This window comes from Leucopleurus acutus (genome assembly GCF_964270905.1).
Source record: "Leucopleurus acutus genome assembly, chromosome: 14".
Lineage (NCBI taxonomy): Eukaryota > Metazoa > Chordata > Mammalia > Artiodactyla > Delphinidae > Leucopleurus > Leucopleurus acutus.
The window spans coordinates 27,429,244-27,445,566 of NC_139156.1; the positions used below are offsets into that span (position 1 = coordinate 27,429,244).

Below are 16,323 nucleotides of genomic sequence, written 5' to 3' on the forward strand. Positions count from 1 at the left end.
CTAGGACTGAAAAGCTTGTTGCTATGTGGGAGAAGAAAAGAACTTGAGGGGATCTGATCCTATTCCTTGATATCTCCAGTGCCAGGTACAAAATAATGCTCAATAACGAATAATGGAGATCATAAAAACTAAGTAAAACCTGAACAGACTCATAACAAGAGTAGATGGTAGAATGGCAAATATGGGTGATTTTGCTGGTCTGGAGAGGCAGATGAAGAGTGTGCTGGGCAAAAGAAAGAAAGGATCAAGTTCTAACCTTATATTATACTCTTTATATACTACAGTTAATGTTAATCTAAGTAACAGCAAAAACTGGAATGAATCGTGTTTCAAAATCTTACTTTTTTACTAAGAATTCTTAAGATATTTACGAAAATAATGCGTTGCCTGGGAAAAACACAAAACAGAGAAAAAGGAGTAAGTTAACAAGAATAACAAAAACCAAACTTTTAATTTTTAAGGATTTCTGCATCCTACAATGAACACAAAGTGAAGTAGGACCATATTACCGTAATTTGTATTCTGATTTGTTCATGTGTTTAGAGTTGTCAACTGCATAGAGGGATGTTATTATATGTTGAGCAACAAACCACCTTTCTGGCAAATTTTGCTAAAATGTATTCATTTTAGCTGAAAGAAAATAAGCAGTAGATGAATTTCCCTAAATATTTATCCACTATGAGCTTGGAATGCTCAGAGGAAACTTGAACAATCCAAGTCCTTTGAAGGTTATTCTTCTTCTACACCTTGTACTCTTTACTTGCCACATTAGAATAGCAATGCCCATTCTTAATGGTTTAGTGAGAGTCCACAATGTCTGTTTGAGATGCTGGTAGAAAAGCTAAGCAGCTATGAAATGAATGAGTGGGAATCTATGCATTTTTTTCATAAAATAAATTATATCAGAGGGTAAAAGAAGAAATACTAGAGGTCTGCAAAGGGGAGAAGGATGATGCCTTCAGTTACTGGTTGAATAGAGAGACATGAGAAAGGACTAAAAAGCAGTTAATTAACTCAAAACAATACTGAATGTTTTTATGTTAATTACTAAAAGTAACACTGTATCTCTTCCCTAAAGTACTACATCTTTTTGGTTAATACACCTGAGAGAAAAATGGCTTTGGGTAAAACATACAAGAAACCTGTAAAATAACCAGGAATGTGACTTTCAAGAAAGAACAGTCCCCTAAGTTCATATGCACAGAAAGGTCCATTACTTATTTATAACTAAACTAATTATAACTAATTAAAAAATTATTTGTAACAGCACACAAACCCTTATCTGAAACTTTTGAGGCCAAATGTGCTTTAGAATTCTAAATTTTTTTTTTTTGGATGCATTATGTAAAGCCCTCAGTGGGGTCTGAGACTGCACCCTATAAGCAAACACATTAGTATTTCTCCAGCAAAACTTACGGAAAAAAAAACCAAAAAAAACACAAAACTTACGAACACTCACACCTAATGAGATAAAGACCATCTATAGCCTTCCATTAGTTCTGGTCAGGTTTGGCTGCCAAGTTAGATGTGGTGCCAAACTTATTGAAAACTTTGGATTTTCATAGCTTTCTGAATTAAGATAAGGGGTTGTGGACCTGTACAACAATATCTGAAGATAAATTTACTGTTAAACTTACGTTACAAGCTTTCAAACTTAAAATAAAAAAGACAGTACCAAGTGCGTAGAGAATTTAAACATGCTTTATTGTCAGAGGATGTCATTTGATTAAACTCCCCATCTCATTACATAGCTCCCACAAAATCTTTACAAAAAAATCTGGCCTCTTGGAGAGGCGTAAAGTTACTGAAGGAGAAAACATATCACATTCCAAATCTGCATGTTTTTTAAATTAAGACTTATCGTGCGTAGTGGACTTTAAAGCAATTCGTGGAAGGATTTTCCTCATCCCATCTTACATAATATCACCCACAATACAGAAAAGGCTTATACTATTCAACCACTAGGATCAGTAAAACTGACAGCGTACAGAAAACCACTTAAATATGCACTTAGCAGCCAGGGCCCCGGGTCCAGCTAGAGTAAAGGACAAAAATCACGTTCTACCTAAGGCGAGTTGTCCGTAGCCATCCAGGCTGTGGTCACTAGACCAAGAACAGCGTCCCAACTACAGAAAAGGAGACTCCAGCTCCCAGCAGCCCCCGCGCGGAGGCGGGGCGGTGGTTTGCCAGGCCCCGGACGCGGAGGCCTGAGCTCGCGGAGGATGGCGGGAACTGGAAGAGCGGCCGTCCGCAGTCCTCCCTCATATACCCTTGCCCCCGCGACCCGGCCCCTTCTCAAGCCCTCTGCACGGTACCTGTCCCCAGGACTCTCTGTTCTCTTTCCCGCTGCAGCAGGGGCGGTACTACCGGGTCTCAGATGGCAGCGCGGGGGCGACGACCCCGGGGCTGGGGATGAGGGGAAACCTGGCCTAGCGGGCATGCAGCGCCTTGTCATGTCGGCGCCGCTGGCGACGGCGGCATGTGCTGTGGCTGGAGAAGTTGGGTGCGTGGTTGCCGTCTTGCTGCTGGGACTCGGGGAGGCTGTCGGAGCAGAGGTGGGCGGCACCCCCTTCTCTCTTCATGGCGGTTCTCTCTCTTCGGAAGTGACTCCGGTGTGAGCGGGAAGGAACCTGAGGACCAACAGGGGGCGGGTCTTACTTGAAGCGTCGCATTCTGATTGGCTTGCACGGCGGTCGTTCCTGTTGTAGCGCAATAGAAAGCCGCAGCCTCTCAGGAGAAGGCGGGGTTTCGGTGAGGGGGAGGAGAGAAGGAAAACTGCCCCTCGTCACGTGCACAGGGACGGGGGCGCGGGGGGTGGGGTGGGGGCGCCGCAGCCTCCGGGCCGCTTCGGCTTCGGCTGGCGCGTGGGTCGGGCGGGCGGGCAGGCGCGGGCAGCAGAGCGCGCTGCGGCAGCTGGCGACACCCATCTTGAAGAGGGCGAAGGGCGAGTCAAACCCCGAGCTTGGTAGCTGACCTCAATGAAGATGGCCAACAGTTGGGCTTCCAGTGTCACACAGTTGTGCCTCAGAAATCCCCAGCTGTTCATTACATCGTCACTTTAACATCTTAGGCCAAAGTGCCCTGATGCTGTCACCATTTCCTCGGTAGTCTGCACAGCCCAATCTGAAGACTTGTTCATTCTGTGAGGGTTCTTGCTAAGTGCTGGGGGTGGCTCCTTTTTCTCTTTTAAAGAAGAAAAAAAACCTCATTGAAATAAAGACTTTTTATTCCACAAACGCATTTTGTTTCTCAGTTGCTGAAATGAGTTATCCATAAAACCTCTGCAGCCAGATTCCTGGGAGATTTCTGAAAGGAACATAGGCTCAGCTTTCAATTACCCATGTTAAGTGTGGAGAGCATAGGTTAGTGAAAACTGCCAGCAGCCTGCAATCCTCCTTTGCAAAGGGCTTGTGCTTTGGAGGCTGTTAGCGTTTTCCCTACAAACTGAGAGGCTGGTCAGCGTATCTCTGAGCTTGTTTCCACATCTATAAAATGGGCATTCTACTTTTCTGGGCAATTGTAAACCATAAAAATGGTAAGCAATGCAAAGTGCACAGCTCAGAGTCTCTCATGTAATAAGTACTGGGCAAATTAGTGTTCCCTTCCCTTGTTCTTTAGACAGACTCTTAACACTTTAACTTACTACAAAATCTTCCAGAGACAGGTGAGATATTATAATAACTATTAACCAAAATATCAATCTCAAGTTTGTTCAAGCCTTAACTGTCAGACCTGTTCAATCAGTTGGATGGAACAAAATCTTAAATGACACCGAATTTAGACGGTCTTTAAAGTTTATTGTACTCAGATTTAACTGCTTTGTGAGCTAAGCATGCCTGACTGGCCTCAAGTTCACCTCCTTCCCTTCCCCGTTAGCCTTCAGGAGGAAGAATTAATGAGGAACAAAGTGGCTAACAGGGTGGCAAAGTGGAGGATAGAAGGTACACTGAATGTACAGGTCTCTCATTCATCCCCAAAGTATATATCCATATGTATATACTAGGTAGCAGGGATGCAAGAAAGGAAATACTAAAATAAGAGGCATTTTTCTCCTCCTAATACTTGAGAAGTTACTGTACCTAGCATTGTTTCTTAGATAAAAAAAGAATATAATAAATGCTCAAAATGTGTTGAATGAATAGTGCCTTATATGTTTGTTTATTAAGGGCTTTTCACACATATTATTTCCCATCTCCTCTTATTGTGTTCTGTTGGATGTTACTACACTAGCAAGCTCCTGTTTCTATAACAGCACATCTACAAAACATTTAATCTGATTCATTTCATTGCATGCTTGGATCATAAAAAAGAGTAATGCATAAAAACACGTTCTGCATAATCAATTAGTTGCTTTTCTTGGATTATAGTATTTGAATCATCCAGCTTCCAAGGTGTCGCTTTAAAGTCTATACTCATGATACCAAACAGTAGTTTTTGGATTTTCTTAATCTGAGCAACAGATTATGGAGTTAAGTGAGGCAAGAAATCCCTAGATCAATAAATGGATATGGAGTCATAATGAAAACACAATTTAAAAAATCTCTTCTTAAGAGTGAAGTAGTTATCCAAATCCTCAATAAGCATCAAGGCTCTTCTTTGTTTAAACTGTGTTTGAGAATGATACAGATTTGGGTTGCAGGGTGAAATATACTCAACATACCAACCAGAACTGCCGGGAGCCTCTAAGGCTCTTCCCGACCCCCCCCCACCAAATAGTGCTGGTCAGTCTATTATGTGTTTATATCCCTTCTCTCACTTTGAATTTGTGTGTGTGTGTGTTTGTGTATGTGTATACACACACACATACATACACTGTGTGCACACACATGGTCAATGTAAGGGATTTTTACACATTACTTTGTAGTGGGCTGGCAATAGATGGCCTGGAAGCTGTACACTAGGTGAAAGATGTGAAACAGCCAGGTATTTGCACGTGAGGAGACCAGGGGAGAGAAAAACTGGGGTGGGGCTGGGGGAAGAAAATGATGAATAAAGTAGACAAGACTGAATTAGAGACTTAAGACAAAACATCAGCCAGGATTGGAAAAGTAATTTAGAGAAATGAAGGCTGGATGACCATAAAAGGCTAGTTGGAGAAGATTTCTGGGCATGGGGATGAGGAAGCAAAGATCACAGGAATGGAGTGGCTTCTAGGCCTGAGGCTTCTATGGGGTACCCCTCAGCTCAGTTTAGCACCCTGAGCTGTTAAAGACAATAGGAGGAGCACAGACTCTGGCCTTGATGGGAAGGGATGGGGCAGCCACAGAAACAATGTTACTTGCACGACAGATCAAATCTGCTGGGAGCCTCAAGCCCAACGTGGGAGTCCTGAGAGGAGTGACAGTATAGCTGATGCCAGAGATCCCAGCAGTCACAGAGAGAAAACTATTTAGGGAGATTGGCTCACGCTGTACCTTAGCAGGCAGGGGCTAAGAGAACAAAAGTTCAGTAAATTGCGCAGAATGTTACTAATAAGCAGGGAACTCTACCTTTTGATTCAACAGTAATGACATACTTTTGCTCTGAGATTGCTGCACTCTGGAATAAACCCCAAGGCTCTTGTTGGAGGGTGCTCCATGGCAGGCGAGAGACAATGATGGGTTTGCTGCAGAGCTGCCTTGATGGTGGCCAAGAATGTGTGTGTGGAGGGGAGGGTAGAGGGTGACCTGGGAAAGGGGATAAGGAACAGACTCAGAAAAACAGGAAATAATTAACTTGAAAGCCTGACAGAGAAAGACCACGTGATGATCTGAAGGAGGGAAGGCGAGCTCCAGCATCTCAAGATCTGCACAAATCACTTTGCGAATGGATGCTGAACTCAAAACTGCCTAACAAGTGCTTGGAAAAAGCACTAGCTTGGGTCTTAGGGGCTGCTGGGGAAAAGCCAAATGTAATATAACATAATGTCATGTCATGAAACCTAAACTTCTTGGGAGTAATTAGTAAAACTGTGCAGAAGCAGATCTAATGTTAAGGAAAGTAAGTTTCTTGTTATTTCATTATGGAATGGTGCAAGATAGAGTTTCCCACACTTTAGAACACGAGTAACATATTTGTAAATTTTGACATACCTGAATGTTTCCTATATTAATAGTTAATTAATATTTTTCTGTAAATCACTTTTTAAACTTAAATACGTTTATTTTAGAAGAAAACTTAAAATCATTTCCACAAGTGGAAAATCAGTATCACTTGGAAAGGGATATCTTTTCAAATGGAAGCTAACTCTAAAAACTAACAAATCACTGAATAATAACTAGAAAAAAGTCTCCATGCTTCTTCTAGAGACATCTTGTTTTCTATTGGTGGTAGGTACAGATATTACCCATACATCTGGAATATAAAAGACTCTTTGGGAAATATTGGTTTTGGGAAATCCAGCCTGGAACCAGGTGTTTTTCACTCTGGGTTAACAACCCATTATGTTTTGAAATTGGTGTAATGGGTCACAGACCACATTAAAAGAAAAAAGAAAGAGAGAGAATGGAATAGAGAGTATTGATGCACTGCATACAGTGTATGAGTATGTGTTTTGCAAGACTTTTACTTATTCAGTTGTACATATATATTTTATATGGTAGTGATGTAAAAGGTATTCCTGTGGCCCTACTGTAGGTGGTGGCATAAACTTTTGAAAGTTGTTGCTGTAATTTGTATTCATATTTCACACTTCTGGGTATTGGTGGCAATGAACAGCAGAAGCTGCTTGGGGGGCAAAAGATGGGCTTTCTTTGGTCACTCCTGCTGGTGGGGAGACATAACTCTGGCTCTCCTTATGCCCTTTTTTTTTTTTTTTTTTGCGGTATGCGGGCCTCTCACTGTTGTGGAGCACAGGCTCCGGACGCTCAGCGGCCATGGCTCACGGGCCCAGCCGCTCCACGGCATGTGGGATCTTCCCGGACCGGGGCACGAACCCGTGTCCCCCGCATCGGCAGACGGACTCTCAACCACTGCGCCACCAGGGAAGCCCTCCTTATGCCCTTTTAAGGCCATACCCTCCAGGAGTGGGGGAGGATTGTAGAGAGAGGCAGACTGTTTCTCCAAAGAAGCTTTCCTTTACCCCTCCCGGGCTGTAATAGCTTCAAGATGGGGAGGAGCGGCTGAAGTGGTCCTATCAGATCCCTCCTTGTCCTCAGTAATCTTGAGACTGCGAGGGAGAAATGGGAGAGAAGGGAGAATGATACAAAAGAGGTGGAAAAACCTTATATCCCTTACCAACTTGCCCCTCACATAAAACCCCACCACCCTGGAAAGAAGCGAGTCTGTTGAGGATAGTACATGTGATCTCACACCTTTGCAATGCTCTTCCCAGAATTCGTCACACCTATCATGACCCATAAAACCTTTCTTTATCGGGCTCAGACTTGCCTCTTCGGAGTCATTCTACCACCACTGTCCTTAAGCTGTAAACTTCCACAGCACCAAAATACTGAACCCTCTATGCCAGGCATGATAAGATGGCCTCCTGAAGGAGCCATCCTTCATCTCCTTCTTTTAGCTCCCAAAGAGGTTTTTTATTTTTTTAAAGATGTGGGGTAACATTTAAAACTCAAGAGATTTCCCACAAAATTCTAGATTTCTGGCTTCAAGAATTATAAAGAGCGGTCTCACATTTATGTCCACAGGGGCTAGGTAGACAATATAAGTATGTGAATCAGGTCAGTTCAAGGCCCCCGCAGGCTGCTTGGCCACACAGAATGGATGCCAAGGCAGCAATATATGGAGTAATTTAGCTGAACTCTCAACACTTGTAAACAATATAAACTGGTATGGAATAATCTCTAAAATACGTTAAGTGAAAAATTGAGTTGCAGAACAGTGTATGCTACAGTGTATATATATATTATGTTATTGCTTGTATAAATAAAAGGGGTTATTTGCGTGTATATGCCAAGAATATCTCTGGAAGGATGCTGTGCTTTCCGAATAACTTCCTAATGCAACATAGTATTCTACTGTATGGATCCGCCATAATTTACTTAACTAGTCCCCCACTGCTGGCCTAGTTAGTTTCCTTTCAGCCTTATGTTACTGATAATGATGCAACAAATACCTTTATACATCCGCCTTTGTGAACATAGAAACATATCTCTAAGATACATTGGGAAGGGAATTGCTGGGTCAAAGGACATATACATTTTATATTTTGATAGACCTCAGCCATTGGCCCTTTTAAGTGTCTAACTTGAGCATAGCTAAATAAGCTCATAACAGCAGTTGCCTCTGGAGAGAGGTTTTCCCCTAGTTGTGAAATTTATATTTTACCAGGTGCATATATTACTTTTCCAAAGAAACCCATATGTCTATCTCTATCTATCTATCATAAAATAAAAGGTCAATGGTTTTTGATGAAAAATTACACAGTGTTACATTAATTGCTTTCCATGAAGACTTCACCAGATATGTTCCACTATTTCTGTTAGCATCTGCTCATTTCTCCTTCGTCTCCCTCCTGTGGAACCTTGCCACTGACATCCCTATTCCTACCTGCCCCTTTCAGGCAGCGTAGAGCCTATTAAGTTATGTTGCCTGACCAGAGATTTGGTAGTACAAACATTTGTTGTTGGGTTCTCAAACTCAACATGTCTTAAATAGAACTAATTACCTTCCCTCCCTGACCTCCAGATTTGATGTTCTCTCCTCCTGTATTTCTTATCTCAGTGAATGGTGTCATCATCTTCTCTCACCTGTCACTCCGACCAGAAACCTGGGAGTCTTACTAATCTCTCCCCTCCGTCACCCTCAACCCCCACCTGTTATGTCACCAAGTCAATGGTTTTGCTAAATATCACATGTATCCTTTCTTTTCTCTTAAAAACACATGTTCACACCTACCCATCCACCCATATTTGATTCTTTGTAGAAATGTAAAAGATATAGACAAATACAAAGAATAATATTACAAACACATATTCACCATTCTGAACTCACAACTGACTGTTAAAATTTTAACCAGTTACTTCTCTTTTCTGGTTTTCTTTATTTTTTATAATAAACATTACAGGAGTAGCTAAGTCTCTTTATTGACACTCCAGTTTAATTCCCTTCTCCCCTACTCCTGTGGTTTTTCAAGTCCACAAGCCTCAGATTCTTCAGTTTTTACATACATGTATAGCTCGTCATAAAGAATATAGAGGATTATTTTGTATACGTTTTTTAAAAAATATGCACACATTTACATTTTATTTATGTATGCAGTCCATACATCACATTTTATTTGTCCATTACAAACAGTACTGTCACAGACATCTCTGTACATGTTTCTTTTCACCCACGTGCAAGAATTTCTATGGGTTATATAATCACAAGGGAAATTGCTGGGTCGTAGGGTATTTGCATTATCAAGTTTATTGTATGCTGCCAAATTGCTTTCCATGAATGGCTGAGTTAATTTGCAGTCCCACTAGAAATATATGAGAGCACTGTTTTCCTCATGTCTGCTCAAATATTTGATATTGTCATCCATTTTTATTTTTGCTAATCTGAAAGGTGAAAATGGTTTCTCATTGTTTTATTTTGCATTCCCCTAATTGGGTATCTCTTCATACATTTGGGAGTGGGTCATTTGGATTCTTCTTTTGTTAATTGCCTATTTCTATATTTCACCCATTTTATAAGCCCCTGTGTTTTTCTTATTGGTTTGTAGAATTTAAAAAATGCATATTTTGAATACTCAAAAATTCTTTCCATCCCTCCTGCTGCACCCCAGTACAGGTCTTAATCATCCTTTGCAAAGTCTCTTGCAACAGCTTCCAAATTGATCTCTCTGACTTCAGTTTGCCCTTCTTCATTCCATCTTCCACACTACAGCCTGATTGATCCTTCTAACAAGCAACTCTGAGCATGCCACTCCCAAATTCATTACTGACAGTGAAACAAGGCAAAACAAAAACGTCATCATCAACAACAGAATTACCAAATAAACCAACTTTAAAGCCCTAAACTCTCTGGCATACCATACCAGCTACTCCATGATCTGATCCCTCTCTACCTGTGCGGGGCCATCACGCTGTTCCTCCCCATACATCTTATATCCACCCATTCAGAACGATGGTGTTGTCCATTCTTTGAACACATCAGCCTCACTCATGCTTCTGGGTTTTTGTGAACCCCAATTTGTACTGCTATCTTGTCCTCCTAGAAAAAATTTCCCTGACATCCCTAAAGAGACCTGGTTGCTCCTTGCTCAACTGTTATATGCACTATAGCTCTGCTATAGTCTTTATGATTTTGCATTGACATGATTTATTATCTATATGTCTTCTCTCTAGATTGGAAGCTTCGATAGAACAGGGCTCTGTCTCTTGGTCTCAAAAGGCAGTATAGCAGCGTGGTTAGGAATGTGGGCTCTGAAGCCAAACTGTCTGGGTTTCAATCTTAGCTCTTTTACTGTTTGGGAAGTTGTTTAGCTTCTCCATGTCTCAGATTCCTCATTTGTAAAGTGGGGATAATAATAGTACATATCTCATCCACTTGTATTAAATCAGTTAATAAATATAAAATGCTTATTACTAGCCAAAAGGTGAAAGCGACTAAAGTGTTGATTAATCAATGAATTGATAAACAAAATGTGGTATATATATACATACAATGGAATGTTATTCAGGCTTAAATAGGAAGGAAATTTCTGACATGTGCTACAACATGGATTAACCTTGAAGACATTATGCTAAGTAAAATAAACAGGTCACAAAAGGACAATTACTGTATATAATTCCACTTATATGAGGCACCTACGATAGTCAAATTCATAAAGACAGAAAGTAAAATGATGGTTACCAAGGGCTGCAAAGAGGGGAGGTTGGAGAGTTAGTGCTTAATGGGTATAGTTTCAGTTTGGAGAGATGAAAAAGTTTAGAGATGGATGGTGGTGATGGTTGCACAACAATGCGAATATACGTCATGCTACAGAACTGTACACTTAAAAATGGTTACGGAATTCCGTGGTGGTCCAGTGGTTAAGACTCCACACTTTCACTACCGAGGGTGAGGTTTCGATTCCTGGTGAGGGAACTAAGATCCCATAAGCAGCATGGCACAGTCAAAAAAAAAAAAAAAAAAGGTTAAAATGGTAAATGTTATGTATTCTTTATCACAATAAATGAAAAAAAGTGCTTATAATGGTGTCCAGTATATAGTAGGTGTTCAATAAAGGTTAATTCTGATTATCTCTATTAACAACCCATTATTAATAACCATTATTTATTCATGGTAGGCACATAGTATTTTTGCATGAATGCCTTGTCCACCCACTCTGGATATCTTAATGCTATCTTCAGAATTAGGACTGAGAATGTTGAAACACTTTTCCACTGTCCTTGAGGTGTTACAACCTCCAAGGGGGCTAGCTCCTACAGCTGGGTCAGTTCCCCCAGTATGTCTCCTGTCCAGTCCTAACTTCCTCTGATTTCCTGACACAAGGCCAATTCCTCAGAAGGAGATTCCTAGGGCAAGAGGATGTACTTGGTGTAGGAGCAATGCTAGCCTAGGTGACACTTGGGCATCCCCAACTATAATTTCAGGAGTAACTCCCACTGTTCACTTAATCCTGGCTTGAGTTCTTGGTCAGTAGTGACCCCCCGCTTCCTCCCTTCTTTCCTCAGCTCATCCGTCCCAGCCACCTAGCTACCATACCAGAAATAAGTGGAGGCATTAGAAAAATACATTACATTAAATGAATCTGAGAACATTCTTAGCACTTGAAAAACCTGTGCTAATTCCACTCCAGGCCTCTCCAAGCCACTGACCAAATCTGCACTTTCTCTCTTCTCTTCACCCTAGATGCAGGCTTCAGTCTGAGGTCTCAACATGTGGTAAACCCAAACCATCCGTTCCAAGATTCCTCCAGAATCCAATTTCCCATGTTGGGGCCTCAGATGGTATTTACCATAATGTTCTCTTTTGGAAGTCTTTCAAGCACAAAATTCTCACTTTGTGTTCTTATGACCAGAATAGAAACAAACCTTTCCTGGGTAGTGGAGAGCAGGAGAATATGCTTTGTTTTTGTTTTTTAGAGCACAGCCTAGAAATGCCATGCCTGATTTTCTAGAGGCCCTTGGAGTGCTGCTGGCTTAGATCACAAATGAAAAATTCAGATGTGGACAGGTGTGAAAGTCAAGGGCTCAGCCTGGGGGATTCTGGGTGTCTCCAATTCAGCAAAACAAATGGCAAAACAACAGGTGTCCAAAGATGTACCGACCCATGAGGCACTCATACCCAAAGCTCGCCTTGGGATTGAATTATCTCATTGAAATCTGCCCCCTCTTTGTGCGGCCCCCATCACCTAATCTCTGCAGGGCTTGGGAAATTATGCATTCTGCTGGCCTTATATTACAGGTACCAGGAGGTTATGTGTGACTCACCCAGGATTAGCTGGCTTTAGGACTAAAATTTCTGACATTTTCAAGCTGTTTATTAGTCATAGAATGTTGCAGCCTACCTACAGATGTTGCATAATAATGAAAAACTATAGTTGGAGCAAATGCTTGGGGGTGACCACAACTGACAGGACAGAGAACTGTGGAACTGGGAACCCAGTCTAGGGTCTTCAGGGCCGTAAAGCGTTGTCTTTTTAAAAAAATATTTATTTATTTATTTTATTCTTGGCTGTGTCGGATCTTAGTTGCAGCAGGCGGGATCTTTCATTGTGGTATGTGGACCTCTCTCTAGCTGTGGTGTGTGGGCTCACGATTTGTGGCATGAGGGTTTAGTTGCCCTGCAGCATGTGGGACCTTAGTTCCCTGACCAGGTATTGAACCCATGTCCCTTGCATTGGAAGGCAGAGTCTTTACCACTGGACCACCAGGGAAGTCCCTGTAAAGTGTTGTCTTGAAATAAGACATTTGCAGGCTGGGGAAGAAGGAATACTATGGAAAAAGAATCAGTATGACTTTTCCTAATTAGGGGATCAGAAATGGTGCTGGTCAACCTTGGAAATTAGGTATTCCATTTACTGTTTCTTAAGGTAGACAGAAACCAGAGCCAGGAACTATTAAAGTAAAAACTTTACAAGCTTTGTACCATCCCATATTTGTTCTTACTGTTATTCTGTGTTTGTTTCTTGGAGTGATGGCACAGAACACAAAAAACCGAAAAAGCCTGTGTGCTAGTCATCAGGAGCACCAGCAAAACAGGGAGCTTAGGTAACTCCATGCTGCTCCTTAGCCAGGCTTAGGATGGGTGGGTGGAATGGCAGCCTCCAAAGGAGAGGGTAGCAGGTTGAACACCTGAGTCTGCAACAAAGGAAAAAGAGGAGAGCTTTGAGTGAGGTACACAGTGGAAGGGAGCAGTTGCCCTGAGAAAGGACTGAGCCAAGCAGCAGCAATTTTGTGTGTGAACCAAGGTTGCTCATAGCAACATTGTCTGTAATAGAAAACTAGAAGCAACCCAAGTGTCCATCAACAGAGGATTGCTAAACAAATTATGGAGCAGCTCTACTATGGAATACCATTCAGCCATTAAAAAGAATGGAGAGGATATAAATATGCTGACATAAAAAGATGCCTGAGGTATGTCAAGTGAAAAAAGCAAAGTGTATAACAGTATACATATGTAAAGTCCCATTTCTACATGGTGTTTCCTTTAAGGTGAGGCATGTTAATATGTTTTTGCATTTTCTTGTATGTATATAGACAGTGTCTGGAAGGAAATACATAAAAAAGTTAACACTGCCCCACTTCCCCCCTCTGGGACTGAGACTTAGGAGAGGTATTAGAAATTATTATTTTCCACTTTATAATTTTTATTCTGTTTGAAAGTTTTAAAAAGCATTTATAGTTAAAAAAATCTTTTTTGTAAATCTTTTGAGGGTTTCAGCCAGGCAAATTTCAGGACTTACAATTATTGGAAACCTGTCCCTCAGTTCTAATTTCAAATTAGGAATGTGGACTTTAGTTTCCTGATTTCTTCCTTCTCCCAGGATGGTGGACAAACTTGCAGTTTTAATATATATTCTTTTCAAGCACATGTGGAATATTTACAATGACCATGTTCTAAGTCACAGCGGGATTCAACAAGATGCCAAAGAACTGATAGCATGTAAATAACATTCTCTGTCCACAATGCAATAATATTAGAAATCAGTAACAAAAGCACCGTATTTAAGCAAGAGTTAAATAACCAAATCAAGATGTAGTCTAATTCTAAATTCTCTCTCTAACAGTGATAACATAAAGGAAGAACTTCTATTAATGAATTTTCTCTGATTTTTACTTTCACCCTTAAATATGATGAGGATATTCACTGCTCCTAAGTTGATCTACGCTGTGACTAAATGAACGAGTCAGTTTATTTATTTATATCTCTTCTCTTTCCATAAAGGTTTGAAGGCAGTTCAGTTGCTTGAACTCAATTCTGAATCTGGAGGAATCTTCTTTGTCACTGTTTATAATGTTAGTGTATTAAAGCCATAAAATTCCTCCAAGATCCTTACCCTTGGCTACAGGCACCAGCGGTTGAAAGATCCTTTCTTTCTCTGGAGAGGAGCCCACACCTGCCAGTCACAATAACGTTTAGATACTGACATGGACAGATGCCCAAGATACATCTTACGTGAAAAAGAAAATCAAGTTACAAGACAATGTGTAATATATGTAGTATTGGATGACAATGTGTAAACCAGGCATATGCTTAGGGTGCCAAGAAAGCTAAAAAGCAGTTTCGAAAGAATATATATATATATATATTTTTTTTTTTTAAATACTGAAATAATAATTAAAGGAAAAATAAAAACTTTGACCTCCATATGCTTATTTTACTGTTTAGTATTTTTATTTCGTATGAAACGCGGGTGGGGTAGGGGACATCCTAACCATTTTCAGGTTTAGGGTTGCCTAAGTTCTAAGTCTGGCCATGATTTAATGATACTGGCTTTGTAAAACTTTACATATATAGCAAATATTCATCTATGAAGAAAAAGCAATCTGGATAAATACACCTCTGATTAAAAGTGGTTATCTCTGAAGGATAGAATTTTAATTTCTACATTATATATTTCTGTAACTTTTAACATTTTTACAATGAGTATGAGTTCTTTTGTAATCAGGAAAAGAATGAAGATTAAAAAACAAAATAAAACAAATTCATTTTAGGCAGCAGGCAGTTAGGCCTTGTCTGGAAATATCACTCATCAATTGTGTGGTTGTGTGGTCTTACTACTCGTTTTCAGCTTCTGAGATATTGCTGCCAAACTCAGGTACAAAATCTTTCCCACATGCGTGGCCTGAAGGCTCATCCTTGCTCACTGCAGTTTCCCATGACTTCTTTGTGACCTTCTGCTGCCACCTCTGATCTCTGGCCACACCCTTCTTGTCCCGTTGTCCAGCTGGGCTCGGAGGGTGTTCATCTAACTATTAAGATTCTCAACTCTTTCTCTTTTCCAGCTTGGCTTGATCCCCTGGGATTGACATTACTGCAGACCTTCTAATGAAACCCTACTTCTTTTTTCCTATGTAAACAGGCCTTCTGGCCATTTTCATGCATGAGTCGTAACTTTCTGTAAATGCTCTGACAACTGGATGAATGTAAAATGTGGACGTGATCCATTAAAGATATTGAGCACAGTAAGTTCTTAAAGCTGCGCCTGAATGGGAGATGGCCGACACCAGGCAGAGGATGCTCACCAGTTTCCTGACAGTCTAGGGATGAATGCGAAACCACTGGAAGAGAAGAGCAAGACAAGAGGTGGCTAGTTGGCAGTGAGGAGATAGCAGAGTTTGGGGAGGTGGAGGTATTGGGTGGCGATGAAGGGTTTTGACAGATGAGAGACTTCTCTGGGTGGAGAATTCATCAGGGTCTGGAGCTTCCTGAAGGCAAAGGCTATTGGGGCCAACTGGGATTTACTGGGCTTTAGCTAATCCTGGGCTTGGAGACACACAGATTACCTGTCTGGCCTATTTGTGGGTGTGTCACACAGAGAACAAAACCCAATAAAAGAAGGGTGGAAGAGCAGAACTCCTCTGAGGTGGAAGGACCCTTCCCCAAGGTAAAGCTGATGGCAAGTCAGTAGGCCTTGCTTGGTGAATAGTTGGCCACCCTAAGAGAGAGGTTCTGAGAAAGACTGGGAAAGGGAACGAAAGGGGACAGAGGCAGCCCAGTGAGCACTTCCAGCTCCCATATTAGAAAGGAGACAAGAGCCAGCCCTGGGAAACAAACCTGGTGACACCTGTATGATTCTTTTTTTTTTTTTTTGGCTGTGTTGGGTCTTCATTGCTGTGCGCAGGCTTTCTGTAGTTGTGACAAGTGGGGGCTCCTCTTTGTTGTGGTGAGCGGGCTTCTCATTGCACTGGCTTCTATTGTTGCAGAGTGTGGGCGTGCGGACTTCAG

General features: G+C 41.3%; 1 protein-coding gene across 2 annotated transcripts in view; it reads right to left on the bottom strand.

Annotated features, from left to right (window-relative positions):
* Window positions 1-2,582, bottom strand: part of SLF2 (SMC5-SMC6 complex localization factor 2) — a 39,444-nt gene extending 36,862 nt beyond the window's left edge. Inside the window, exon 1 of one of the 2 annotated variants that reach the window (XM_082855054.1) lies at window positions 2,316-2,582. In XM_082855054.1, the coding sequence (XP_082711180.1) occupies window positions 2,316-2,455 (140 nt within the window). In that variant the 5' untranslated portion in view covers window positions 2,456-2,582. Of the gene's footprint in view, window positions 1-2,003 lie in introns of those variants that run through there. The other variant, XM_082855055.1, reaches the window with a different exon arrangement.
* Between the last annotated feature and the right edge of the window lie 13,741 nt (window positions 2,583-16,323).